The 26629-nt window shown below is 46.5% G+C and overlaps 1 protein-coding gene across 7 annotated transcripts in view; it reads right to left on the bottom strand.

The window, feature by feature from the left end:
• CUX1 (cut like homeobox 1) overlaps positions 1 to 26629 on the bottom strand; it is a 375507-nt gene that overhangs the window by 154999 nt on the left and 193879 nt on the right. For all 7 annotated transcript variants that reach the window (XM_060078727.1, XM_060078730.1, XM_060078731.1 and 4 more), the window contains exon 4: positions 17871 to 17949. In XM_060078727.1, coding sequence (XP_059934710.1) covers positions 17871 to 17949 — 79 coding nt within the window. The remainder of the gene's footprint in view (positions 1 to 17870; positions 17950 to 26629) is intronic.

Here is a 26629-nt window from a genome sequence, read left to right as displayed (position 1 = left end):
TACCAAGCACATTCCCTGGTGAAATAAATCAGTGACCTAAGCCTCCACTTTAAGAAACTCCAGAAAGATCTAGCCAGACTGATCAAGAAAAGAAAAAAAAGAAAGAAAAAAGAATTCACAAATTCCAAGATCAGGAATGAAAAAAGGGACATGACTACCCATCCTACAGATATTTAAAAGGTAATGAAATATCATCAACAACACTACGCTAATAAATTTACATGAAATGGATCATTCCTTGAAAAATTATCAAAACTGACTCAAGAAGAAATAAAAAATCTTAATAGACCTCTATCTGTTAAAGAAGTAAAATTTATAATTAAAATCCTTGCTATAAGTCAAAAAGATACATAATCCCCTATGTTCATAGCAGCACTATTCACAATAGCCAAGACATGGTAACAACCTAAATGTCCATCAAAAGAGGAATAGATAAAGAAGATGTGGTACATATATACAATGGAATACTACTTAGCCATACAAAAGAATGAAATAATGCCATTTGCAGAAACATGAATGGACCTAGAGATTATCACACTAAATGAAGTCAGAAAGAGAGAGACAAATACCACATGATATCACTTATGTGTGGAATCTAAAATATAACACAAATGAAGTTATTACAAAACAGAAAGAGACTCATAGACATAGAGAACAGAGTTGTGGTTCACAATGGGGAGAGGGGGTGTGGAAGCGATGGAAGAACAAACAAACAAATGCCTTGCAACAAAGAAAATCCCAGGCCTGGATGGCTTCACTGGTGAGCTAGAGATGTTTTAGGAAGAAGTAATGGCAATCTTACATAAACTCTTTCAGCACTTAACTCATTTGATAAGACCAGCACTACTACCTTGATACCAAAACTCATAAAAACATTAAAAGGAAAAAAAAAACAGGCAAAAAACTACAGTGCTATATTCCTAATGAACTTAAATGCAGAAATCCTTAGTAAAATATCAGCAAATTAAATCCAGCAAATTCTAAAAAGCACAATACATCATAACCAAGTAAGACTTATCCTAGGAAGGCAAAGTTGGTTTAACACTAGAAAATTAAACTATTTCACCATATTAAGAGCATAAAAGAGAAAAATCATATGATTAGCTCAATTGAGGCAGAAAAAAATCTGACAAAATTCAATACCCATTTACGACAAAAACTCTCAGCAAACTAGGACTAAAAGGGACTTTTCTCAAACTTTTAAGGGTGTCTACAAAAACCCACTACAGCTAACATCATATTCAGTGTTGAAAGAGTGAATGATTTCCCTAAGGTTGGGACCAACACAAGGATGTTTGCTTTTTCTACTTCTATTCAACATTGTACTGGAGGTCCTGGCCAGTGTGGGAAAAAAAAGAAAAAGAAAAGGAAAAAGAAATACATGATATTACAGATTGGAAATCAATATGGACATAAAAAACTTGAGTAACACTATCAACCAAGTTGACCTGAAATTTACAGAACATTCCAGCCAACAATTGTAAAGTGCATAATCTCTTCAAGGGCACAAGGGACATTCAAGATAGAACGGTCTAGGTCTAGGGAATCTCCAAAAAAACTTCCAGAACTAAGAAGTAAGTTTTAAAAGGTCACAAATATAATATTACTATATAAAATTCATCACATTTCTATATAAAAGCATCAAAGAATTGGAAAAAAATTACCAAAAAAAAACCCCCATTTACTACAGCATCCAAAAACATGACCTACTTAGGGATAAATGGAACACTATGGGCCAGGCCTGTATATTGAAAACTACAAAATACTGCTGAGGGAAATTAAAGACATAAAGAAATATCCAATGTTTGGACTGGAAGACTCAATAGTGTTGTCAATTTTCCTCAAATTGATCTACAGATAAAGTAGAATCCAGATCAAAATCCTGGCAGGCTTGTTTGTAAAAACTGACAAGCCGAGTCTAAAATTTACATAGAAACTCAATTAGCCAAAACGATTTTGAAAAAGAAGACCAAAGAAAAAGGACTTATATTACCTGATTTCAAGACTGATTATAAAGCTACAAGAATGAAGATAGTATGATATTAACATAAGGATATACATACAGATCAGTGAAATAAATAGATGGTCCAGAAAAAAAGACTCAAACATATATCATCCATTAATTTTCTAAGAAACTCAACCCTTATCTCATATCATACATAAAAATTAACCCAAAATGTATCATAGGCCTAAAGTTAAAAGATAAAACTATGTAACCTCACACACACACACACACACACACACACACACACACAAAACCCACACACAAAGGAGAAAAGAATTTATGACTTTGGACTAGGCAATAATTTCTTAGAACATAAAAAGCAAGAACCAATAGAAGAAAAAATTAATAAACTGGACTTTATTAAAATAAAAACTTCTGCTCTTCAAAAGACAAGAAAATGGGAGAAAATATTGGCAGTGCATATATTTCACAAAGGACTTGTACCTAGACTACAGCAAAGCTACAATTCAACAGTAAGCCAAACAAACCATTAAAAAAAACGGGCAGAAGATTTCAACAGACACCTTGTAAGTGAAGATCTATGAAGGTCCAAAAGCACATGAATAAAAATTTACCATCATTAGTCATCAAGAAAAATGCAAATTAAAGTCACAGTGAAACACGTTCTGCACTCACTAGAATGTCTAATATCTAAAACACTGACAATACCAAATGGTGGAGAGGACACAGAGCAACTGGAACTCCCGCACATATTTGGGGGTGGGGGGTAAAATGACACAACTGCTTGGAAAAACCATTTGGCGGTTTCTTATCAAGCTAAACATGCACCTACCCCATGCCTCAGGAATTCTAGTCCTAAGTATTTATCTAAAAGAAATGAAAACAAATGTCCATATACAACTGTCTATGAACGCTTATAGCAGGTTTATTCACGATAGCCACAAACTGGAAACAATCCAAATGTCCATGAACAGGTGGATGGGTAGGCAAATTGTTATACATCCACACAGTGGAATACCACACCCCAATGAACGTGGGTGAATAATCCCCAACACGCCACACTGAGTGAAGGATGCCAGATGCATCAGAGAACCTCCCCAAGGACCCCATTTATGTGAAACTCCAGAAACAATGAACCTAATCTAGATTGACAGAAAGCAGATCAGTGGTTGCCGGCATTTGGGATCATAAGGGAACTTTCAAGAGGTTATGAATGTTCTGTATCTTGATTGTGTGGTTGGCCACTGTATCAAATTGTACACAAAATAGGTGTGCTTTATTGTATACAGATTATACCTCAATGAGGTGGATTTAAAAAATTTTTTCTAGTGAGAGCAAAATGTTTTCTGCACTGCTAAAAAAATGTAAATTTTAAGTCCTTTTTACTCTTCATCACGTACTTTTAATTCTGTTTTTAGTATATGATTTGCAATGTATTTCACACACTACTATAGTTACACATGTACACCATTTAAATAAATAAGTAGTATATATGGGGGATACAAATTCGAAATTTTTTACAGTTGGGGGACACGAACAAAAGTAGCTCAAAGACCACTCAGACCCGTGGGCTGTGTGCAAAGGATGGGTGGAGGAAGTGGATTCAAGTGGTGAGAGGTAACGGAGGCTTGCACTAGGGGTGGCTGATGGGGTGAGTGGTCAAATTCAGGGTGCCTTCTGGAGGCAAGGTCAGCAGGACTTACTGACAGATCAGGTCTAAAGTGTGAGGGAGGGAAAGGAAAGCAAGCTGACTCCTGCTTTTGTGGCCGAAGCAACTGCATGAATGGTGATGCCACTTACTTTCTGGGGTCGGGGGGAGGGGAGGCTGGGGGGGATCAGCTGCTTTCTTGTGCTCATGTGGAGTTTGAGAGTCTAACAGACATCAAGAGAACCAAGAGGAACTACAATCCTGCAGCCTGTGGAACAAAAACCACATGCACAGAAAGACAGACAAGATGAAAAGGCAGAGGACTATGTACCAGATGAAGGAACAAGATAAAACCCCAGAAAAACAACTAAATGAAGTGGAGATAGGCAACCTTCCAGAAAAAAAGAATTCAGAATAATGATAGTGAAGATGATCCAGGACCTCAGAAAAACAATGGAGGCAAAGATCGAGAAGATGCAAGAAATGTTTAACAAAGACCTAGAAGCATTAAAGAACAAACAAACAGAGATGAACAATACAATAACTGGAATGAAAAATACACTAGAAGGAATCAATAGCAGAATAGCTGAGGCAGAAGAACGGATAAGTGACCTGGAAGACAGAATGGTGGAAATTCACTGCTACGGAACAGATTAAAGAAAAAACAATGAAAAGAAATGAAGACAGCCTAAGAGACCTCTGGGAAAACATTAAACACAACAACATTCGCATTATAGGGGGTGCCAGAAGGAGAAGAGAGAGAGAAAGGACCCGAGAAAATATCTGAAGAGATTATAGTCAAAAACTTCCCTAACAAGGGAAAGGAAATAGACGCTCAAGTCCAGGAAGCGCAGAGAGTCCCGTACAGGATAAACCCAAGGAGAAACAGGCCGAGACACAGAGTAATCAAATTGGCAAAAATTAAAGACAAAGAAAAATTATTGAAAGCAGCAAGGGAAAAACAACAAATAACATACAAGGGAACTCCCATAAGGTTAACAGCTGATTTCTCAGCAGAAACTCTACAAGCCAGAAGGGAGTGGCATGATATACTTAAAGTGATGAAAGGGAAAACCTACAACCAAGACTACTCTACCCGGCAAGGATCTCATTCAGATTCGATGGAGAAATCAAAAGCTTTACAGACAAGCAAAGGCTAAGAGAATTCAGCACCACCAAGCCAGCTCTACAACAATGCTAAAGGGACTTCTCTAAGTGGGAAATGCAAGAGAAGAAAAGGACCTACAAAAACAAACCCAAAACAATTAAGAAAATGGTCATAGGAATATACACATCGATAATTACCTTAAACGTGAATGGATTAAATGCTCCAACCAAAAGACACAGGCTTGCTGAATGGATACAAAAACAAGACCCACATATATGCTGTCTACAAGAGACCCACTTCAGACCTAGGGACACATACAGACTGAAAGTGAGGGGATGGAAAAAGATATTCTGTGCAAATGGAAATCAAAAGAAAGCTGGAGTAGCTATACTCATATCAGATAAAACAGACTTTAAAATAAAGAATGTTATAAGAGACAAGGAAGGACACTACATAATGATCAAGGGATCAATCCAAGAAGAAGAGATAACAATTATAAATATACATGCACCCAACACAGGAGCACCTCAATACATAAGGCAACTGCTAACAGCTCTAAAAGGAAACCGACAGTAACACAATAATAGTGGGGGACTTTAACACCTCACTTACATCAATGGACAGATCATCCAAAATGAAAATAAATAAGGAAACAGAAGCTTTAAATGACACAACAGACCAGATACATTTAACTGACATTTATAGGACATTCCATCCATAAACTGCAGATTACACTTTCTTCTCAAGTGTGCACGGAACATTCTCCAGGATAGATCACAGCTTGGGTCACACATCAAGCCTCAGTAAATTTAAGAAAATTGCAGTCATATCAAGCATCTTTTTTTACCACAACATTATGAGATTAGAAATGAACTTAGGGGAAAAAAAGGTAAAAAACACAAACACATGGAAGCTAAACAATACGTTACTAAATAACCAAGAGATCACAGAAGAAATTAAAGAGGAAATAAAAAAATACCTAGAGACAAATGACAATGAAAACACAATGATCCAAGACCTATGGGATGCAGCAAAAGCAGTTCTAAGAGGGAAGTTTATAGCTATACAAGCCTACCTCAAGAAACAAGAAAATTCTCAAATAAACAATCTAACCTTACACCTAAAGGAACTAGAGAAAGAAGAATAGACACAACCCAAAGTTAGCAGAAGGAAAGAAATCATAAAGATCGGAGCAGAAATAAGTGAAATAGAAACAAAGAAAACAATAGCAAAGATCAATAAAACTAAAAGTTGGTTCTTTGAGAAGATAAACAAAATTGATAAACCATTAGCCAGACTCATCAAGAAAAAGATGGAGAGGACTCAAACCAATGAAATTAGAAATGATAAAAGGAGAAGTTACAACAGACACTGCAGAAATACAAAGCATCCTAAGAGACTACTACAAGCAACTCTATGCCAATAAAATGGACAATCTGGAAGAAATAGACAAATTCTTAGAAAGATATAACTTTTCAAGACTGAACCAGGAAGAAATAGAAAATATGAAGAGACCAATCACAAGCACTGAAATTGAAACTGTGATTAAAACTCTTCCAACAAACAAAAGCCCAGGACCAGATGGCTTCACAGGTGTATTCCATCAAACATTTAGAGAAGAGCTAACACCCATCCTTCTCAAACTCTTCCAAAAAATTCCATAGGAAGGAACACTCCCAAACTCATTCTATGAGGCCACCATCACCCTGATACCAAAACCAGACAAGGATACTACAAAAAAAGAAAATTACAGACCAATATCACTGATGAATATAGATACAAAAATCCTCAACAAAATACTAGCAAACAGAATCCAACAACACATTAAAAGGATCACACACCATGATCAAGTGGGATTTATCCCAGGGATGCAAGGATTCTTCAATATATGCAAATCAATCAATGTGATACACCATATTAACAAATGGAAGAAGAAAAACCATATGATCATCTCAATAGATGCAGAAAAAGCTTTTGACAAAATTCAACACCCATTTATGATAAAAACTCTCCAGAGAGTGGGCACAGAGGGAACCTACCTCAACATAATAAAGATCATATAGGACAAACCCACAGCAAACATCATTCTCAATGGTGAAAAACTGAAAGCATTTCCTCTAAGATCAGGAATGAGACAAGGATGTCCACTCTCACCACTATTATCCAACATAGTTTTGGAAGTCCTAGCCACGGCAATCAGAGAAGAAAAAGAAATAAAAGGAATACAAATTGGAAAAGAAGAAGTAAAACTGTCACTGTTTGCAGGTGACATGATACAATACACAGAGAATTCTAAAGATGCCACAAGAAAACTACTAGAGCTAATCAATGAATTTGGTAAAGTTGCAGGATACAAAATTAATGCACAGAAATCTCTTGCATTCCTATATACTAATGATGAAAAATCTGAAAGAGAAATTAAGGAAACACTCCCATTTACCACTGCAATAAAAAGAATAAAATACCTAGGAATAAACCTACCTAGGGAAACAAAAGACCTGTATGCAGAAAACTATAAGACACTGATGAAAGAAATTAAAGATGATACCAACAGATGGAGAGATATACCATGTTCTTGGATTGGAAGAATCAATATTGTGAAAATGACTATACTACCCAAAGCAATCTACAGGTTCAATGCAGTCCCTATCAACTTACCAATGGCATTTTTTACAGAACTAGAACAAAAAATCTTAAAATTTGTATGGAGACACAAAAGACCCCAAATAGCCAAAGCAGTCTTGAGGGAAAAAAACAGAGCTGGAGGAATCAGACTCCCTGGCTTCAGACTATACTACAAAGCTACAGTAATCAAGACAATATGGTACTGGCACAAAAACAGAAACATAGATTAAGGGAACAAGATAGAAAGCCCAGAGATAAGCCCACGCACCTATGGTCAACTAATTTATGACAAAGGAGGCAAGGATATACAATGGAGAAAAGACAGTCTCTTCAATAAGTGGTGCTGGGAAAACTGGACAGCTACATGTAAAAGAATGAAATTAGAACACTCCCTAACACCATACACAAAAATAAACTCAAAATGGATTAGAGACTTAAATGTAAGACCGGACACTATAAAACTCTTAGAGGAAAACATAGGAAGAACACTCTTTTGACATAAATCACCGTAAGATCTTTTTTGATCCACCTCCTAGAGTAATGGAAATAAAAACAAAAATAAACAAATGGGACCTAATGAAACTTCAAAGCTTTTGCACAGCAAAGGAGACCATAAACAAGATGAAAAGACAACCCTCAGAGTGGGAGAAAATATTTGCAAACGAATCAACTGACAAAGGATTAATCTCCAAAATATATAAACAGCTCATGCAGCTCAATATCAAAAAAACAAACAACCCATTCCAAAAATGGGCAGAAGACCTAAATAGACATTTCTCCAAAGAAGACATACAGATGGCCAAGAAGCACATGAAAAGCTGCTCAACATCACTAATTATTAGAGAAATGCAAGTCAAAACTACAATGAGGTTATCACCACACACCAGTTAGAATGGGCATGATGAGAAAATCTACAAACAAAAACAAATATCATATGTTAACACATATATATGGAACCTAGAAAAATGGTACAGATAAACGGGTCTGCAGTGCAGAAACTGAGACATAGATGTAGAGAACAAACGTATGGACACCAAGGGGGGAAGCGGCGGGGTGGTGGGGGTGGGGGTGTGATGAATTGGGCGATTGGGATTGACATGTATACACTGATGTGTATAAAATTGATGACTAATAAGAAACTGGTGTATAAAAAAATAAATAAAATAAAATTCAAAAATTCAAAAAAAAAAAAAAAAAAGAGACATCAGAGTCACCCAGGGAGAGTCTAGGGTACCCCACACTCAGAGTCCTGCAGAGGAAGAGAGGGTCTGAGGAGGAGCATAACCAGGGGGGAGGTGGGTTCTGCAGGCCCAGTGGACTCTCAGAGGAGAGAGCTGGCCAGTGGAGAGAGATGTCATCCTCCAAGCACATGTATTTTCTCAGTGAAATACGAGGTGTGCAGAGATCAGGGAGGAAAGAAGGTGTGAAATAGCACCTGTAAGGGGGACGGTGGCAATAAGGGTGGGGCCAGTCTAGGCTGTTCTGACTTTATGTAAACCAATGCAGTGTGGTCCTGCAGGGACTTTGGGACACTGGTGAGGATGCCCTGGATCACCGTCACACCAACAGTCCCGGGGCAGGACATCCCGGGAGGAGGAAGAGGCGCTGCTGAACCACATGGAAGGCTGCGGGGCTAAGGAGTGGGGCTCCGATTCCATCGGGCCGTGGGGTGCCGGGGCGGGCGTGTGCAGCGGGGGCAGGCGGTGGTGGCTGCTTCTGTTGTGAGGACCACAAAGACTGACCTCCCTGGACCCCTGCCCACGTGTGCACAGAGCCCCTGCCACTGGCCAGAGTGTGGATGGCACCGTGAGCGCCATCCCCGCAATGACATCAGAGCACGGCAGACGCTCCCCTCCGCCAGGGCACTCTAGGCTAATGTAATCATACGATTACATAATTAACCCAGCTGTCTCATTAACAAAATCAACTGGAATTCAGGGCATAATTAGTCATACAGCAATTAGCATGCTGATGAGCAACTGATGAGAAGCTGTCTAGATAGCGCGTGTGCCAGGACCACCCCAGTCACGGCAGAGCGAGGAAGACGCCACCCCCACACCCCACACCCCCCGCCGGGCCACACCGAAAACCAAGTCACCGAGTCACCTCCAGTGAGTTCTCCAGATGGGTCGGGGGACCGGGACAGGAGGCCGGGGGAGAGCGCTGAAGGTGGGGCAGCAGGCGACTCAGATGCCCGTCTTGTCAGCTTGGCCTTTCTTTAACACGTGTGGAGCTGCTTCCTCAGCCTGCGAACGATCGGCTCCTTGGGCCCCAGGTTTGTTTCAAGCTGGTCAAGGAGGGTGGAGAGGTTGCCGGCTCGTTTGGGTTGCAGTTACCCCAGCACTGGTCAGAGTGTGACTGTCCCTTGTCCCCTTGTCCCCTGAAGCTGCTCTGGACCAGCTCTGGTCCTGCAGCCCAGCAGAGGGGACGGGGGTGGGGGCACCTGCAACCCACAGCTTCATCCCATGGCCACGGCCCTGGTCCCTCTGTTGTCCGTTTTGGTGCTGGTGGTTGATTCTCACGTGTGAATGAAGATGTCTCAGGAAGGTCAACTGAAAACGTGCAAAGGGGGGCTCCAAGGTAAGAGTTCTCTCTGGAGGGGCCTGGTCACCGGCAGCTGCCAACACCGGGCGACTAGAAGACACGGACTGGAGCAGCCTCACAGGAGCAGGCTGGGGCGGCCACATGGCACAGCCTTCAAAAACGCCACCAGGATGCATGTCCGTGAAAAGCTTGGTATGAGAAGCAAGGGATATTTCTAACTAATCACAAGATTTTGTCCCTTTTTGCCAGGAGTGCTTACTACACAGCCTTGATCGGGGGACAGACGGGGAAGAAAGAAAAAGAATGGAAACAACAGTGTTTTCTGGTTTTAACTGAGAGCGTGTCCTCACTTAAAACAGCTTGACAGGCACAAAGGACCGGCTCACTATTTCAGTCTTAGGCAGAAACGTTAAAAAGCAGCTCTCGGGACTTCCCTGGCGGTCCAGTGGTTAAGACTCTGTGCTTCCAATGCAGGGGGCGCAGGTTTGATCCCTGGTCGGGGAACTGACATCCCACATGCCACGAAGTGCGGCCAAAAAAAAGAGCAGCTCTCAAAACTGATGATGTCCCTCTTTACTTCTGGATCCTCAGATGCAGGGCTGATGGCGATATTCTCCAGCAGAGAAGGTTTCCCTAAATCCTGACTGAAACTTCCGACCGCCCCTCAGCAGCACCCGGGAGCGGGGGCATCTTGGCGTGGGTGCTGAAAACGGAGCAGCCTACAAAACGGGCTCCCTTCTGCTGGTTCTCTTTCAAGGCTTCTGAAAACTAACACCTTCTACTTCTGATCGCAGGCCAGTTATCCGAGGGAAATGAAGTGAGCGGAGCCAGTCAGGAAACGCCGAGCGCCAGCGGAGTTTCACGAGTCCATGAATATTTTATATCACTGGTCATGTGCTCCCTTAGATTTAAATCTTAAAATCAATCCTTCTGGGCACTGCCTTTGTGTTTGAAGGGTTTGTGTCTGTAGGACCTAAACTACACCTTAGCAAGGAGTGAAAGATGACTCTCTGTTGGGGGGGGGGTGCCCAGAGAGAGGCCAGGAGGTGATGAGAACAAGCAGGGCCTCTTCCAATGGACTCGGCAGCCAGAGAACAGAAGTTCTACAGCACCAATGCCCCGCTCACCAACCTTGTCTCCTTTCTAGGAACTTCCCCAAAAAATACCTTTGCTGAGATGCTTCTGGGACTGAAAAGGCACAGTTGTGTTTTATACCAATTATTAAGTGAGGACAAATACTCCACCGACTACTGCTTACGGTCCTATCTGGAATCCATCACTAAAGGCTATTCAGAAACTGAGATTGCAAGTTGAATATTTTACAAATTTATGCTTCTCCACACCCCCCGATTGTAGAGATAAAGACATGCTCATTGTAAAAAATGTGAAAAGCATCAAGAAGCAAGAGCAGGTCACCCACGCGAGGTGAATTCCTGGCAGATTATGCATACTGTGGTAATTCTGCTCAGAACACAGTAAAATTCCAGTTATGCAAGGGCCTTTAAGAGGAGGTCATTCCAGAATTTTCCCAGCTATCTCAAAGGGTCACACTTTAAGACCCGAGACATTTATTTCTCCTTCCATTACAGTAAGGGAAGAAGGCTGCCTATTTCACCTGTTTAATCATGGGATATTCTCTCAAAGGTGCTGTACAGTCTCCCACTCCCCCAAGTAGGAGCCACCTGAGGGAGGGCAGGGGCCACGTCTCAGCTGCATTTGCATCTTGGGTGCATGGTGCCGGGCCTGGCACCAGAAGTGCTGGCCGAGGGAATGTGTGAGTATGATTTCTGAACAGCACACCTTGAACTGTTTCTTGCACAGCTGGGGTCACTGTGGCTGACAGCCACTGACCTCTCCTCTCACCCACAGATACAGATCCCAATGCAGAAGGACGCTGGTCTCCCGGTTAGGGAGTCCGTCGCAGAGGGCTCCCCATCCCAGGGGGCCTCGCCCAGGTGTCCTCAACCAAGTCACGCTGTTGGCAAATGCCTATGATGCTTCTCCTCATGTGAGTAGCCATTAGCAAATTAATTAATATAAATCTCAGAGGTTATTAAAATTAAAAAATGTAAATATTTGCAAGTGTAAGGTATCGCTATGTTGATCATATAAATTACAATATGAAATCTGTGGTAAGAATCACAGATGAAGCCATCTGGGTTAATGATGTAAAACTTTATGAATCGAATTGTAGAACTACTTTCCTATTGCCATGATGTTGACAATAAAAGCAAAGACCACTTTCAACTAGAACAATGAGGGATGATAATCAAATTAGGGACAGGAGGCTAATTTGGCAAACTTTTTATTGGTCTTCCTTTTAATTTTGCAAACCAGATGGAACCATGTAAACAATACTGCTACCAAAGATGGAGGAAGAAGTACCGTTGCGTTAACTGGGTCCTGGGTTAGAGCCATCCAAGTCGCCTTCCTCAACCGTCTGTTCCTCTCCAACTTCACCCCCACCAGCCAAAACCAGGCGACCTCATCTCTCGTGCCTCACATCACCTTGGACCCCTTTCCGATCTGTTCCCAAACTGCAGTCAGGATGACTTTTTTTTAAAATTAATTAATTAATTTATCATTTATTTTTGGTTGCACTGGGTCTCTGTTGCTGTGCGTGGGCCTTCTCTAGTTGCGGCGAGTGGGGGTTGCTGTTTGTTGAGGTGCGTGGGCTTATTGCAGTGGCTTCACCTGTTGCAGAGCACGGGCTCTAGGCGCCTGGGCTTCAGTAGTTGTGGCTCGCAGGCTCTAGAGCGCAGGTTCAGTAGTTGTGGCGCAGGGGCTTAGTTGCTCCGCGGCATGTGGAATCTTCCCGGACCAGGGCTCAAACCCGTGTCCCCTGCATTGGCAGGCGGATTCTTAACCACTGCGTCACCAGGAAGTCCCTGGCTGGTATTTTAAAGAGCAGAAAGTATAGGGCTGTTTTGCCAAATTGTGCTGCGTGGCTTGTGGGAATCTTAGTTCCCCGACCAGGGATGGAACCCGTGCCCCCTGCATTGGAAGCGCAAAGTCTTAACCACTGGACCGCCAGGGAAGTCCCTGTGTGAAGACTTTTGGATGCCCACATTCCCACCAGACTCTCGAGCCCACGAGAACAGGAAGCTGTCAGTAGATCTGCTCCCTGCTCCATCCCCAGCACTCAGCAGGGTTCCTGAGAAACAGCGGGGGAGGTGGGGAACAGTGTCTCCGGTGCTGGCCGGTAGCCCCACAGAGCCGAGGGTCACAGCAGCGGGGAAGGAGCGGCAGGATATTTCTGATAAAAAGCATCTTAAGGGCTTCCCTGGTAGCGCAGTGGTTGAGAGTCCGCCTGCCGATGTAGGGGACACAGGTTTGTGCCCCGGTCTGGGAAGATCCCACATGCCGCGGGGTGGCTGGGCCTGTGAGCCATGGCCGCTGAGCCTGCGCATCCAGAGCCTGTGCTCCGCAACGGGAGAGGCCACAACAGTGAGAGGCCCGCGTACCGCAAAAAAAAAAAAAAAAAAAAAAAAAAAAAAAAATGCATCTTAAAATACCCTCAAAACTGTTGAGGGAATGAGCAGCAATCTGCTGACAAGTGAGAAGAGGTAAACCTGGGGTCTTAACTATGGCAACTGTTCAGAGGATGCATCAGGACAACTATGTCTTTCAATGTCTACTCAGTGTCTTTAATCTGAAGGAGGCTTTTGGAAGGAGAAATAACACTACTTGGGATTTTTAGACGTGGAAGATGAGAAGAGGAAGGAGCCGGGTGACCCCACTGCTCCTTTTGCCTTAAACAATGGAGTCACACCACCGGGGGAAGGAAAGGGCTGGGGTGGAGGGGGGTCCCCTGCTCCACGCTCGGGGCTGGGTGTGTAAAGCTTGGGATGCTAGCCGGACAGCTACTCAACCCGACACAGATTCTGGACGTCAGTACTGACCACCAAAACCCAAGGCCTCTGAAGCACCCGTGCTGGTTTGATGAACCCCAAATGCTAAGCGTCATATAAATGTTCCTGCAGGCAGGCAAATCTTTACAGAGGGACAGCAAAGCGGAAGGAGAGTTCAGAGAGCTAGTAAACTGCTCCACCTCCAGGAAAGATACATTCTGTTGTCTCGTAACTTAGGTGGTTAGGTGCGCCAGAGGGCTCTTCCCCAACGTCAAGCTGTCAATCTCAGGATAGGGTTCGACGCGAACAATTACGGTGCGATACCGATAAACCTCAGGAAGCATCCTGAAGAAATAACTGGATCCATTAATTTAGTCATTCATTCAACAAATATTTTTCGAGTTTCTGCTACGTGACAGGCACCGGGGTAGAGACCAGGCACATAACCAGGGACGAGACCACCCTGCGCCCGTGTGCACCCAGCCGGGAAGGAAAAGGGCTGAGGAGCAAGTACAGTGAGTCCCCTACCTACGAGCCTTCGAGTTGCGAACGCTCAAAGATGCGAACGTGCCCCTGTGTGCCAGCTGTTGCACTGTACTTGTGTACTTTTTAAGGTACTGTAAGATTAAAAATGGTTTCTTTTATTTTTTGTGTTTGTTTTTTATGTATTATTTGTGTGAAAAGTATTATAAACTGATTACAGTACAGTACTATATAGCCGATCATGTTAGTTGGGTACCTAGGCCAACTTTGTTGGACTTATGAACAAACTGGACTTATGAATGCGCTCCTGGAACAGAACTCGTTCGTATGTAGGGGACTTACTGTAGTTATAACAGAGGTAAACAGACACAGGGTGTGGGGAGCGGGGTGTGTGCGTGCGCTAAGGGCACACCTAGGCCGGACCTGGGAGGTCAAGAAGCAGCATCTCAACAAGTCAATCTGGAGGAGCTGGAAGAGATCAGCTCAGAATGGGCTGGGCCTGCCCACGGCGAGGAGAAGGACCCATTACTGCCGGTGGGAAGCCTGGCATCGCCACACTGTGGACACGGGAGAGGTGGCCTGAACCGCAGAGTGGAGGGCAGAGGTTGGGATGGAGAGAAGTGGATGGAATCGAGGACCTTCTGGGGGTAGGACGGCCAGGGCTTGTTGACCCAGTGCTCTGGCGTGAGCAGCTGGGTGGCAGGTGGTGTCGCTCGCCAAGAGAAGGAGACTGTTTCCTCTGGACACACTGGGCTGTTACAGGTGTCCCTCAGTCAGCCCAGCGGGGATGTCCAGGAGGATATACAGGCTGACACTCAGGGGCGAGAACCGAACTGAAACAAAGCTTCAAGAGCCACCAGCGTGACCCCTGGTGCATTCCACTGCCAAGGACCCTGGGTGGCTCTGGGTCAACAGCCTCATGTCACATGTCAACAGCTGTGCTATGCCAGGCCCTACTCCAGGTGCTAGGCACAGAACGATCAAGCAAAACTGTCCTCAGAGAGCTTTCATTCTAGTAGGACCAGCAGATAAGGAACAAGAAAACACACAGGTAAATAAAATGTCCAAAAGTGTGGCAGTGGTGGTGGTGATGTGCTAGGACTGACTGGTCACCTCCTCCTGGGCTCCTGGAGCTGGGCCACATGGCCAAAATACCCTTCCCATTATTTCCAAGAGCTTTCTCTATTTTCCTGAGATAGCGTAAGTTGTTATTTCTTTCTTTTTTTTTTTTTTTTTTTGCAGTACGCGGGCCTCTCACTGTTGTGGCCTCTCCTGTTGCGGCCTCTCCTGTTGCAGAGCACAGGCTCCGGATGCGCAGGCTCAACGGCCATGGCTCACAGGCCCAGCCGCTCCGCGGCATGTGGGATCTTCCCGGACCAGGGCACGAACCCGTGTCCCCTGCATTGGCAGGCGGACTCTCAACCACTGCGCCACCAGGGAAGCCCAGTTGTTATTTCTTAAAACCAGAACTTGACACACCCCACCTACATTTCTGGATTCAGCTGGATTGAAGCCTGGAGCACACAGACAGTTAAGGCCCCCCGAGTCTCCCCAGCTGTGTGACTGACCATCAATAAATGCACTGCTATTGACCAGGCCCTTCCCGTAAGCCTCAGCCACACGATTACTTCATTTGAGCGATAAGCGGACTGCAAAACACAGGTTGAGGGCTCCAAGCTCCATTCCTGCTTTTCAAGTAGTTGTTATATGTGTCAGACCACAGTGTTTGTAAGAGAAATACCTGGGAGGCAGGTAAAAGTGATCTACGTGGTGTGCAAATGTACTCTGATTGACTCATTATTACAGACAACGTCAAACATTATTCGCCCCCACCACCTGAAATTAAAACTGCCAGCCAAAAATGATAATTACAAAGAATATCACCAATATAAAGAAAATGCTGATGAGATAACATTAAGTGAAGAAAGCAAACTATAACTATATAGTCATGTTATGATCAGAGTTCCATAAAATTTATATATGTATATGAATAAGGATTGCTCAGGCAAAGACGAGTGTTGATGAGAAAAGTGGTCTCGTTTTTGTCTGTAAGAAGTCAAGATGGAAAATAAGTGCAGAAGAAGAAACCCAACGACTCGTTCAAGTGGCTTCCCAGTGGAGAGACCTCACTAAGGGAAAACCCAGAGACAAATCAGACTTTTAAAAAGAGTGTAGATTATTTAGAAAACAGTAGCTGCAGGCTCTCTGGGTCTCGGGCAAAGGCAAAATAAACCAGGCGCCTTTCAACTAAGTCACCAACACAAAACTAGCACTTGCATGAGAAAATGCAAGTGGGTCCACCAAACTGCCAATGCCTGAGAAAGAGAGCCCTGAATGATCCATTTATTGTGAATGAGCCTCCACATGAGCCTCAGCCAGAGTATTCAGGAAACCCCTAGGTGGATACAAACTCCTGCAGAAAATCAAAGGGCTAGAATTTGGGACTAAGAGCGGGGTAAGCTCATAAGACAGCAAAAGGTTAGAACAAAGACAACCCCTCTCCATCACTAGGTGGTTCCCCTACCTCATTCCATTTTACAGATGAGAAAACTGAGGTTCAGAGAGGGAAAAGGGATGTGACCAAGACCTCACAACAAGGCCCTGGCGGGAGAATCTGGATCTCCCTACCCCCTGTCCTAAGCGTCTAAGGTACTTTCTGCTGTCCATAGCTTGGTGTGGCCTCTGTTAACCCCGGCTCCCAGAGGGGACAGCAAAGCCCTTAGTGGACCTGAATTAGAATACAATACAGAAACAAAGGAGACTTGTTTCTGCTTTGCTTTGTTAAAGCAGTTCTAGTAATATCAGTGACGCACAGAGGATTCCTAATGAGGGCAAGTGAGCAGCTCTAATGGGTGGGGAGGGGAGGGTGGTGGTAACTGGGTTTCCTTGGTCAGCAGAGGATGACATTCAAGTGGCTAATTTTCAGATCTGAGTCTTTTCAGGACTGAGTTGGGACCCATGTGATCGTGTCCATCACCTCCCCACGGATTAGGTGAGTGGACCACCCGAGAACAGAGGATCGATGGGACCAGTGGGTACTCTAAATCCCGCCTCACTTTTCTAGAATAAGGAATGGGGAGCCATTATCTCTCTGAATGCATAGCAAGCATTATTAAAATTTTAACTCTTTAGTTCCTTCAAAAGAAAAAACAACCCATATATACTGTAGTTAAATGGGCTACTGCTTGCCCTTGGATATTAAGTGAAAGACTTGGCCAGAGGCCACTGATTCCCTGGATGACCTGGGAGGGGAGCAAGGCATTCCAGGTGCCCTATCAGGGCCGTTCCTGAACGTGGAATTGGTCAGCCCAGAATCGTGAATATCCAGGACGTCTGCATAGCGCACACACGGGTTCTCTTTCTTCTCTGTGAAACGTGCAGCATTTTAAACCAAAGCTAAAGGTAGCCCCGCAGGTCTGAGTTTCTGCATTTCCAAAGACATCAACTGGAGGCAACTCTATTACTTCAGCAAATATGCATCTGATTTCCATACTCATCCCAAGTCTGGGTTTTGGAGAATTCATATTCCCAGAACTCCCCAGTTTCCTGGGGAAATTGCCTTAGGGAGGCTGAGAAGAATCAGCCAGAAGCCCACTGGCTCACCAGACACAATGCCCACAGGTGGGCTACAAGCGCTGGGCTTACCTGGAACATCAATCAATCTCTTGTAGACATTCAAGAAGGCTGCCTCAGCTTCTTTGCTTCTTTTACTCAGTGCATCAATCTGAAAAGGAATGGGAGAAAGAAAAGAAAAACAAAGAGCTCAAAATTTGTCAAGAGGTAATTTAAAAATCATTACACGTCAAATGGAAGTCTGATTGCTCCATGTAAATGCCGGACAGCTGGGCCTTCAACCTCTTAAACGTCTGCAAACATGCGAGAGGGAGGCAACCCACGTGGGCCCACCCGTGAGGGGGAGCGAGGCAGGAGCAGTCCCATTGCTTGACGGAGTGGGGACTCTCCATGGAGAATGTGGTCTCTTTCCTTCTTCCACCAGTGTAGACTATGAGCTGACCACATGCCAGACGCTGTGCCGGAGGCGGGACAGAGGGACAGCCCTCAGCCCCAGGGGCTCGGGGTCCAGTAGGGGAACAGGTTACGTGAATGATTAGTGAAATCCCAGCTGGGAAAGTGCTCGGTAAGCAGAGCCGTGGGGACACCGAGAAGGGGACGTCAAGTAAGAAAGCAGGTGACATTTGAGCAGAGTCCTCAAGAGCAGCTCACCAGGTGAAGAGGTGACACGAAAGGGGAGGAACATATTCAAACACCAAAGTTCTGAAACCTGGGGGTCCTTAGGTCCTCTTTAAAATTTTTTTGAAAGCCGGGGCTTCCCTGGTGGCACAGTGGTTAAGAATCCGCCTGCCAATGCAGGGGACATGGGTTCGAGCCCTGGTTCGGGAAGATCCCACATGCCGCGGAGGAACTAAGCCCGTGTGCCGCAACTACTGAGCCCATGTGCCACAACTACTGAAGCCCGCGCACCTAGAGCCCATGCTCCACAACAAGAGAAGCCACCGCAATGAGAAGCCCTCGCACCACAGCGAACAGTGGCCCTTGCAAACCGCAACTAGAGAAAGCCTGCGTGCAGCAACGAAGACCCAAAGCTGCCAAAAATTAAAATAAAATAAATAATTAAAAAAAAGAATTTTATGAAAGCTGAGGACCCTCTCCTAGAAACACACACACACAGGGTTACACACTCTACTTTAGGACACTCATGTGTCCACGTGTGTTCTGTCCATAGAATCCAGATTAAGAACTGTGGATCGGGCTGTAACCCCAGGGAATGTGGGGCTGCTCGGGGTGTGTGTGTGTGGACATGGATACATGGGTGTGAGACTGGACAGGTGAGGGGGTCAGTGCAGGTGGAGGATAATGACCTTCACCGTCTGGGCCCGAGTCAGAGTGGAAGGAGGACAGGAGGGGCCCGGAAGGAGGCGACCATTCCTAGGTTGTTGCTGCTGCCCTGGTGAGAATGTGCAGGGCAGTGGCGCTGGGGACTGAGGGAAGGAGGCCAAGCAGAGAGATTAGGTCCAGCTGAGCTGATGTGACACATGGAGGGTCCAGGTGAGTTAAGGACGGTGCCCAGGTTTCTAGCTTCGGCAATGGCGAGTTCCTGTGACGGTGGCCAGATCAGTGCATCTCATAAACAAACCCAGCTGAGCTGGTTTCCCTCCAGTGAAAAGTCTCTTCGTCAAAGAAAGGTGATGCGTCCCAAGCGAGATGGACACACATCTAAAGAGGCTTCTGTGGTTGGATGGACTCAGTATGTATTTTGCTTCCATAACATGCTTGCGGAGACAACAGATCACTTTTTACCCCTGAAGCGTGCAAGATGCTACATGCACGGAGTCCACATCGGCTCAGGAAAAGGACACTAAATTATATATCCCCCTGTCCCCTCACAGAATCATACTCTGTCTCCAACGTTATTAAAGAGGGATAAGGAAGTGGTGTAATTACAGGGCCTCTCACCTGAGCCAACCAACAATTTGTTAAGGGCTGAGAGAGGTCACCTGACTAAGGATGGGGAGACCCCAGGGAGGGGGACACAAAGGCTGTGGGAAGGGGAGCAGGGCAGGTCTCAGGAAACCCAATACAGAGCAAAAAAGGGCAATGCATGCATTTCCAACTTCTACCAAGTTGTGCTGGAAAATTCCTACTTGAAGTCAGTCACCGAGAACTCAGCCACGTTCCCCCCACCCCCCGATAAAATAAGCTTGTGATTTAGGTGTTGGGCATGTTTTCTGAATAATCCACAAGGACTACTTAAAAATGATAAGATGGCTCTCTATTTTTAAAATGGTTTTTTTCTTTTCCCCTCTGATTCTTAGCAGTTCATGCTCATTGTACAATTAGAAATATATCAAAAAATAAAGAGAAAATTAACATCATAATCCTGCCATTCACCAGTGGAAGTCATGCCTCTATGTCTGTAGTTCCCTTCAATTCTGAATGAAATGTAGGCATGTAGGCAAACTATAGAGACAGTAGATTAGTGGTTGTCTAGAGTTGGGGACCGGGAAGATGACGGCTAAGGGGTGTGGGTTTCTTTCTGGGGTGATGAAAAGCTCTACAATTGATCGGGACTGTAGTAAAAGTCAATGAACTGCCGAGTTCAAATGGGTGAATTACACGGTATGTGAGTTACATCTCAATAAAGCTGTCACAAATGTCTGTGTGTATATTTGAAATCAAACCATATGGAAAATTTTGTACTGTGCTTTCATGAACATATAAAGTCTTTCCAAATGTCTATTACAAAATTTGGAAAATGTCTTAATAGCACTATTTCAACTGCACCTAACCACCACCTACATAGGTGTTGTGAGTAAAACTGGATATTTGGAGTTGCCTTTCCAGACGTCTGGAGCTTTCCCTGCGCTCCGGGCCTTTCTGCCACCTCCTAAGAGAGGTGCCATGGGCAGCAGTCTGCCCAGGAAGCAGGACAGGGGCCCTGGTGTCTCTCTGCGCCTCTCAACACACAGAGGGTTCTCTGCTCGGCTCCGGATCTGCCTAGGGAGGGCCCCCCGCTTCCTAGGGATTCTGAGCCCACAAAGGCGGCTGCCTCTAGAGTGGGCAGAGGATGGGATCTGGAAGGATCCTGAACGCTGTCTTCTCGCTCCCTTATGGGTTGTTGAGGGGGGACGTGGGATTGGCAATCTACACAACACACTTGGGACTGTTACAGATTGCACTGTGCCCCTGCCCTGAAAGTCCTAACCCTCAGTACCTGTGAATGTGGCTTTATTTGGAAATGGGGTCTTGGCAGATGACCAAGTGAAGATGAGGTCCTTAAGGGGAGCCCTAATCCAACAGGACCTGTCCTTCTAAAAAGGGGAAATTTGGACCGAGACAGTCACGCACACAGGAGAACCCCATGGGAACGTGAAGGCGGGGATTGGGGTGATGCACCTACAAACCAAGGAACGCCAGAGATGGCCAGCAAACCTTCAGAAGCCAGGGGAGGGGCCTGGAACAGCCCCTCACACTCCTCAGAAGGAACCAGCCCTGCCGATGCCCTGACCTTGGCCTTCTGCTCTCCAGACTGTGAGAAGTAAACATCTGCTGTTTAAGCTGCTCAGTTTGCGGTACTTGGTTACGGCAGCTCTAGCAAATTAGTACGGGAACCATGAATCTGCGTCGTCTTCCCGTCCCCTTTCCACAGACGCAAGAACATTCAACCCAGTCCTGAGAGAACAAGGCCAGGCTGCTGAGTTTAACTCATTAGGCAACTGGACAGAGGTTTCTTAAGAGAGGTGATGAGAGCTCCACGCGTGGGTGAGTTACTCCTTGATGAGGTCTCCCGAGCTTCCTTCTAAGGTTTCCAAACCCGGAAGAATTTGTTGATTCTGGTGATTGTGAGGCTCTCTGCTCGCTTACTCTTTGACTTCCTCCACGGCCTCTGCCCTTGTCCAAGAACAGGCCTCAGGCTCTGAGTTTTGGTCTGTCCTCTCCCTTTCCCAGCCCCACCTTTGCTGGGGTGGGCCTTCCCTAGAAGGCCTAGCCATGCTTCCAGAGCCAGTGCAGGTCTCACTGGCCCCAGGATGCATGTGCCGGGTTACCCTGGGGCCAGGCTGGCCGGCCTTGCACGGTCCAGGGCTGGGTGGGTGAAGCACTCAGTGCCTGGCGCAGGGAAGTAGAGCCCTGTCTGTCCTCCTTATCCTTCAGTGAGGGAGGAAAGAGAAGGGGTCATCTTCATCCTCACGCCCTCTGCGTCTGCCTTGGAGCCAGGACTCGGCATGGCACCCCCTCACATGGGGGGAGAGAGGTTTGTGAATGAGAAGAGGTTTGGAGTGAGGTCTTAGGCACAGATGGTTGAAAGTCGGATCCTAGGTTAGACATTCTGGCTGCTTAATGTGCAAAGATAACCCGAGGGAGAGATCCTTTGTACCATCCCCCCACCCGCAAGGCCACTGTGAAGGGCGGCAAAGGACAGAGGGGCTGCTGGCGGTGGAGCCAGGACAGATCTGGAGAAGCTCTGACGGCGCTCAGGCCCTGGGTAAAACCTGTTCTGCTCCAGGGATCGACCTCACCTCCTGCCACGCCTCCCACTCCAGCCACGCCCGGCTACTCCCTGTTCCCTGAATACACTAGAGCGATTTCCCCGCAGCCTGGAAGGCGCCTCCTTGGAATGTTCCTCTGATCCTCCAGGCTCAGCTGATCCATCTCTGGGCTGCCGGCCACGCCCATCACCATATGGGATTGCCCGGAAGGTCCAGGACTGCAGACAAAGCTCCTCCGTTGGGAGATCTTAGATTCCTTGAGAGCCCACCCTAGGCTTTCCTCCCGACGACCAGTACGTAGTAGGTGTTTCATACATTTTTATTGTGTGAATGAAAATTTACCTAAATTGGTCAACTGTTTTACCTGCAGAAGTGATCGAATGGTTAAGGGATGCAGTTTTAAGTCTTTATGAAAATGCTCAACTCGTAGAGTTCTTTGATTTTCGGCGTGTGTTTCACGTGCTCCTATGATGACAGCCACTTGGCTGAAGCCAGCGCACGGGAGGCCTCCTTCCCCACCGTGCATGCCTGGCGAGCCCTGGCCAGCCTCCTGCAGGGAGCTCCACGTCCCCACTCTACAGAGAGGCCCAGTGCTTCTATCATGAGTTTCCTGGATCCAACAGTTACCCTTTCAACGGCATCACTTTTGTAATGCGGAGTTTGGTTTTTCTGTAATAAGGATGAAAATTCAAGATAAAGGTCTACAGAAAGGTTATCTTATTCCAAATCTCAATCAATATTTGCTTCCAATAGGATGAAAAGTCAGAGACCAGGTTTAGAGGCCAAGTTCATGGAAATCGACTGCAAGACACCCGAGATTTAGAAGGGGTGAGGGAGCACCCGACCATTTGGGAGCCAGCAGAACTGTGCTGCGGGGCTTGGGGCATCGTGTGCAGTATGAGTCACTGCACCCCTCACTGTCCGCCCTCCCTGTGGGGGCATCGCACGTCTCTGCCCACTGCCACGTGACCTGTGGGGGGCTTCCCGGCCCACAGGTGGCAGACTTGATCACGTGGAATATAAGTGGTGGTGCCACACACTTTGAGTGTAGATTTAAGAGTGTGTGTGTGGTTCAGCTCTGGTGCGCTCTCTTTCTCTGCAGTGAGAATAGCGTGACCTTAGAGGAGCCGCTTCTTCCACTGGGATCTCTGAGTAAAGACAACACGTGGTTCCAGAGCCATCCTGCCAACCCAAAGCCCACATATAACATGAATGAGAAATCGTCTCTTGTTGCCATTAGCCGCTGAGATAGGGTTGCTTGTTACTGCAGAGCGATCCGGCAAAGCGGCCTATTACAAGTCCGAACAGGTGATCACGTCTCTAAGATGACAGCACAAAGTAAAAATAAGGAATAAACGACCAATATCGTGAGGGCCAAAGGATTTCTCTTTGTCTGCTGTGAAGCTTGATTGTTTATCTTTGCCAGGGGCAGGGCAGGGGGGAAGATGGTGATCAAGGGAGAAAGGGCACAGGATTTAGAATCAGAACAATGGATTTAAGACATGGCTATATCATGCAGTTTGGAATAAATACTGGGCCAGCTACATACCCTATGCCTCTATGAATTTCATTTTCTATGTGTCTAGGAAAAGATACTGATGAGAATACCTGCCTCGTAGGAACCCTAAGAGAATGGAATGAGACAGAAAATGTGACAACAGTGCAGAGCTAGTCACAAGCTGGTTTTCAGTGCTGGTGATAATTACTGATCCATGCTGTATTCAGGAGGAGAAACAGCATGCAAATATCAACTAAATTAAGCATCAAAATTTCAGGGGGTTAAAGGAGAATTCACGAAGCATTAGTTTTGGTATGAAAGAAATCACCACTTTTAAAAGAATTAGCCTGTTAAGACCGCCTCTTACACAGCATTTCCAGAGGGTTGCTGCAACATTTCAGGGGCTTGCTTATGTCTTAAAGGACATCCCTGCAGAAAATCCCCCACCCACCTATAACTCAGAACATGAATGGGTTTGAGGCTCTGGGGTTTGTTACTCGAATTTTCAGTAGAAGTCTCCAGTTCTCTGCAGAGGAAGGAAATGTGGGGAGATCAAATACAAGCCTGAATTTTAACTGGAAGATGTTTTGTTTAGAACTGAGAAAAGGATCACATAGTGTAATATTGACAGATGTGTAGATCCTCCTTCTCTTCCAGCCTCAGCCACTGATCAGTCAAGAAGTCCTGCTCACCTGGCCTTAGAAATCAATTTCAGAATTAAAGTCTCTTTTCCTCCTTTGATGGAGGGAAAGCCTTAATTGAAGCCCCCACCCCATGACTTCCAGTTTGGACACTGCAGACCAGTACTCAGAGGATCTCCCCAACGGCGGCCTCTCCTTGCCATGGAGCATGAGGCGTCCTCCACGGTGGCCTTGGGTCATCGTCCCAGAGCCCAGAAGGAACACGTAGCCACCCTGTCCTAACGGCTTCTCCTGGTTCCCCGACTACAATCCACACTCCTTGGGCTGGGCTTCCAGAACCCTTCCCAACACGGCCCTTGTTTACGCTGCCAACTTCACCTCCCACCAAATCCCAGCACTGCCCATGCTTCTCCACGCCAGGCCTCGCCCTCCCGCCAATGCCCTACCCCTTCACCCTCCGGTCTTCATACACTAGGTCCTCCACCTGGAACATTCTTCACCCCAGGCACGGGGGACCCAGTTCTCCCTTCATGGGTTGGCCTACATGACACCTCCTCTGTGGGGTCCTCCCAACTTCCCCAGACACTGCTGGTCGCCTGGCTCTTGTGCCACCTGAGCTTGTTGTGAATCCCTCTCTGCCCACTTCCTGCACCGAGTGATGATGCTTCCCATCTGGGAGCTTCCTTTCCACCACCCTGTGGTCTGTCCCAGGCCAGGGCAGCGTCACCTTCGTCTCTTGTCTCCTGGCACCCAGGTCCTGACTGACACAGGAGGCCACCTGGGGCACGTCTGTGAATGAAGGAGGGTAGATTCCAGGCTGCCCAGGCCAGGGGATTCCTTGAAACTCACTGGTGACTCCTGCAGCATCGATGACTGTGGAAGCTCAGGGTGGAGAAGGTAGTTTCCTACCATCAAGAGCTTCAAGAAGGCTGTTACTGGGCTTCCCTGGTAGTGCAGTGGTTGAGAGTCTGCCTGCCGATGCAGGGGACATGGGTTCATGTCCCGGTCCGGGAAGATCCCACATGCCGCGGAGTGGCTGGGCCTGTGAGCCATGGTCACTGGGCCTGCACGTCCAGAGCCTGTGCTCCACAACGGGAGAGGCCACAACAATAAGAGGCCCGCGTACCGCAAAAAAACCAAAAAAAAAAAAAAAAAGAAGGCTGTTACTATCCACTGCACTTTAGTCCAAGAAGAGGGGAGTCATGAGAGTCCAGCTCTGATCTGGTTTAGGGGAGCCAACTGCCCTTGTCAGAACTAGAGGACCCTGGGGAGGCAGCGTCAGTGGAGAGGAGGGCAGGTGGGGCTTTGCGGGTGGAGAGGAACCAGCCAGGGGATGTCGTCTCTAAAATGGAGAAAATTAGACCTCCTCGTGGGCTTTTTGTAAGTGTTAAAGAAATGTGTGCAAAGTGCCTGCAAGTGGGCCCAGCTCTTGGGAGGGATGGAGTCCTGCGGCAGCTGCTGTTAACGCAGAGGCTCTGCTTGCGGGCCGGTGACTCTAGCATCTCTCCAGGGGTGGCCTGAGTCTGGGGTCCACGCCTGTTGCTCACCCAGCTCATGGTGAAAGGGATGCTATTCACCGGGTACCCTGAGCGGAGCGCTGTGGACGCCGGGCACAGCCCAGCTGGGCCACACACCCACCCCCCACCCCCCCCGGCCACACACAGAGAGCCCTGTCATACCAGCTGTGCAGCACAGACGGACAACGGCGTGGACTTGGTGCAAGGGCCCAGGGATCACCAAAAAGATACCAAACAGAATGACGGGTCTTGATGTCTACCCAGTGCAGCGTATTTTGAAATGGAAATGGCTCATCCTTTCAGGGCGTCGTCCGGCCTTGCCACGCACAGGTGGCAGGCAGGGCAGAGGCACCCGCGCCAGGACCTGGATATGGCACCAGAAGGGCAGGGCCGAGCCCCAGCTCCAGCGCTAACAGAGGTACGCTACCTCAACCCGAGTCAACCTCTTGGTGCCTCCGTTTCTTTGTCTGCAAGATGGGGAGAACTCTTGTGCTGTGCAATGGTGACAGGGCCGCTGTGCTGGCAGCGCCACTTCTCAGATGCAGAAACTGACCAAGTCACTCAGAACCAGGTCCCCAAGCAACCCCTCCTCCCCATATGCTGACACCCCAGCACAGAGCTGAGGATGGGGGCTGCGCAGCCGGGGGAAGGAATGCGTGCTTTGAAGGAACGCAGACTTGGGTTTGAATCCAGCCCTGGTGCTGGTTACTGGAGGATCTGGAGGCGGGTTACTTAAACTATT

This window comes from Mesoplodon densirostris, chromosome 16 (assembly GCF_025265405.1).
Source record: "Mesoplodon densirostris isolate mMesDen1 chromosome 16, mMesDen1 primary haplotype, whole genome shotgun sequence".
NCBI lineage: Eukaryota > Metazoa > Chordata > Mammalia > Artiodactyla > Ziphiidae > Mesoplodon > Mesoplodon densirostris.
This window is presented reverse-complemented; position numbering and strand designations above follow the sequence as displayed.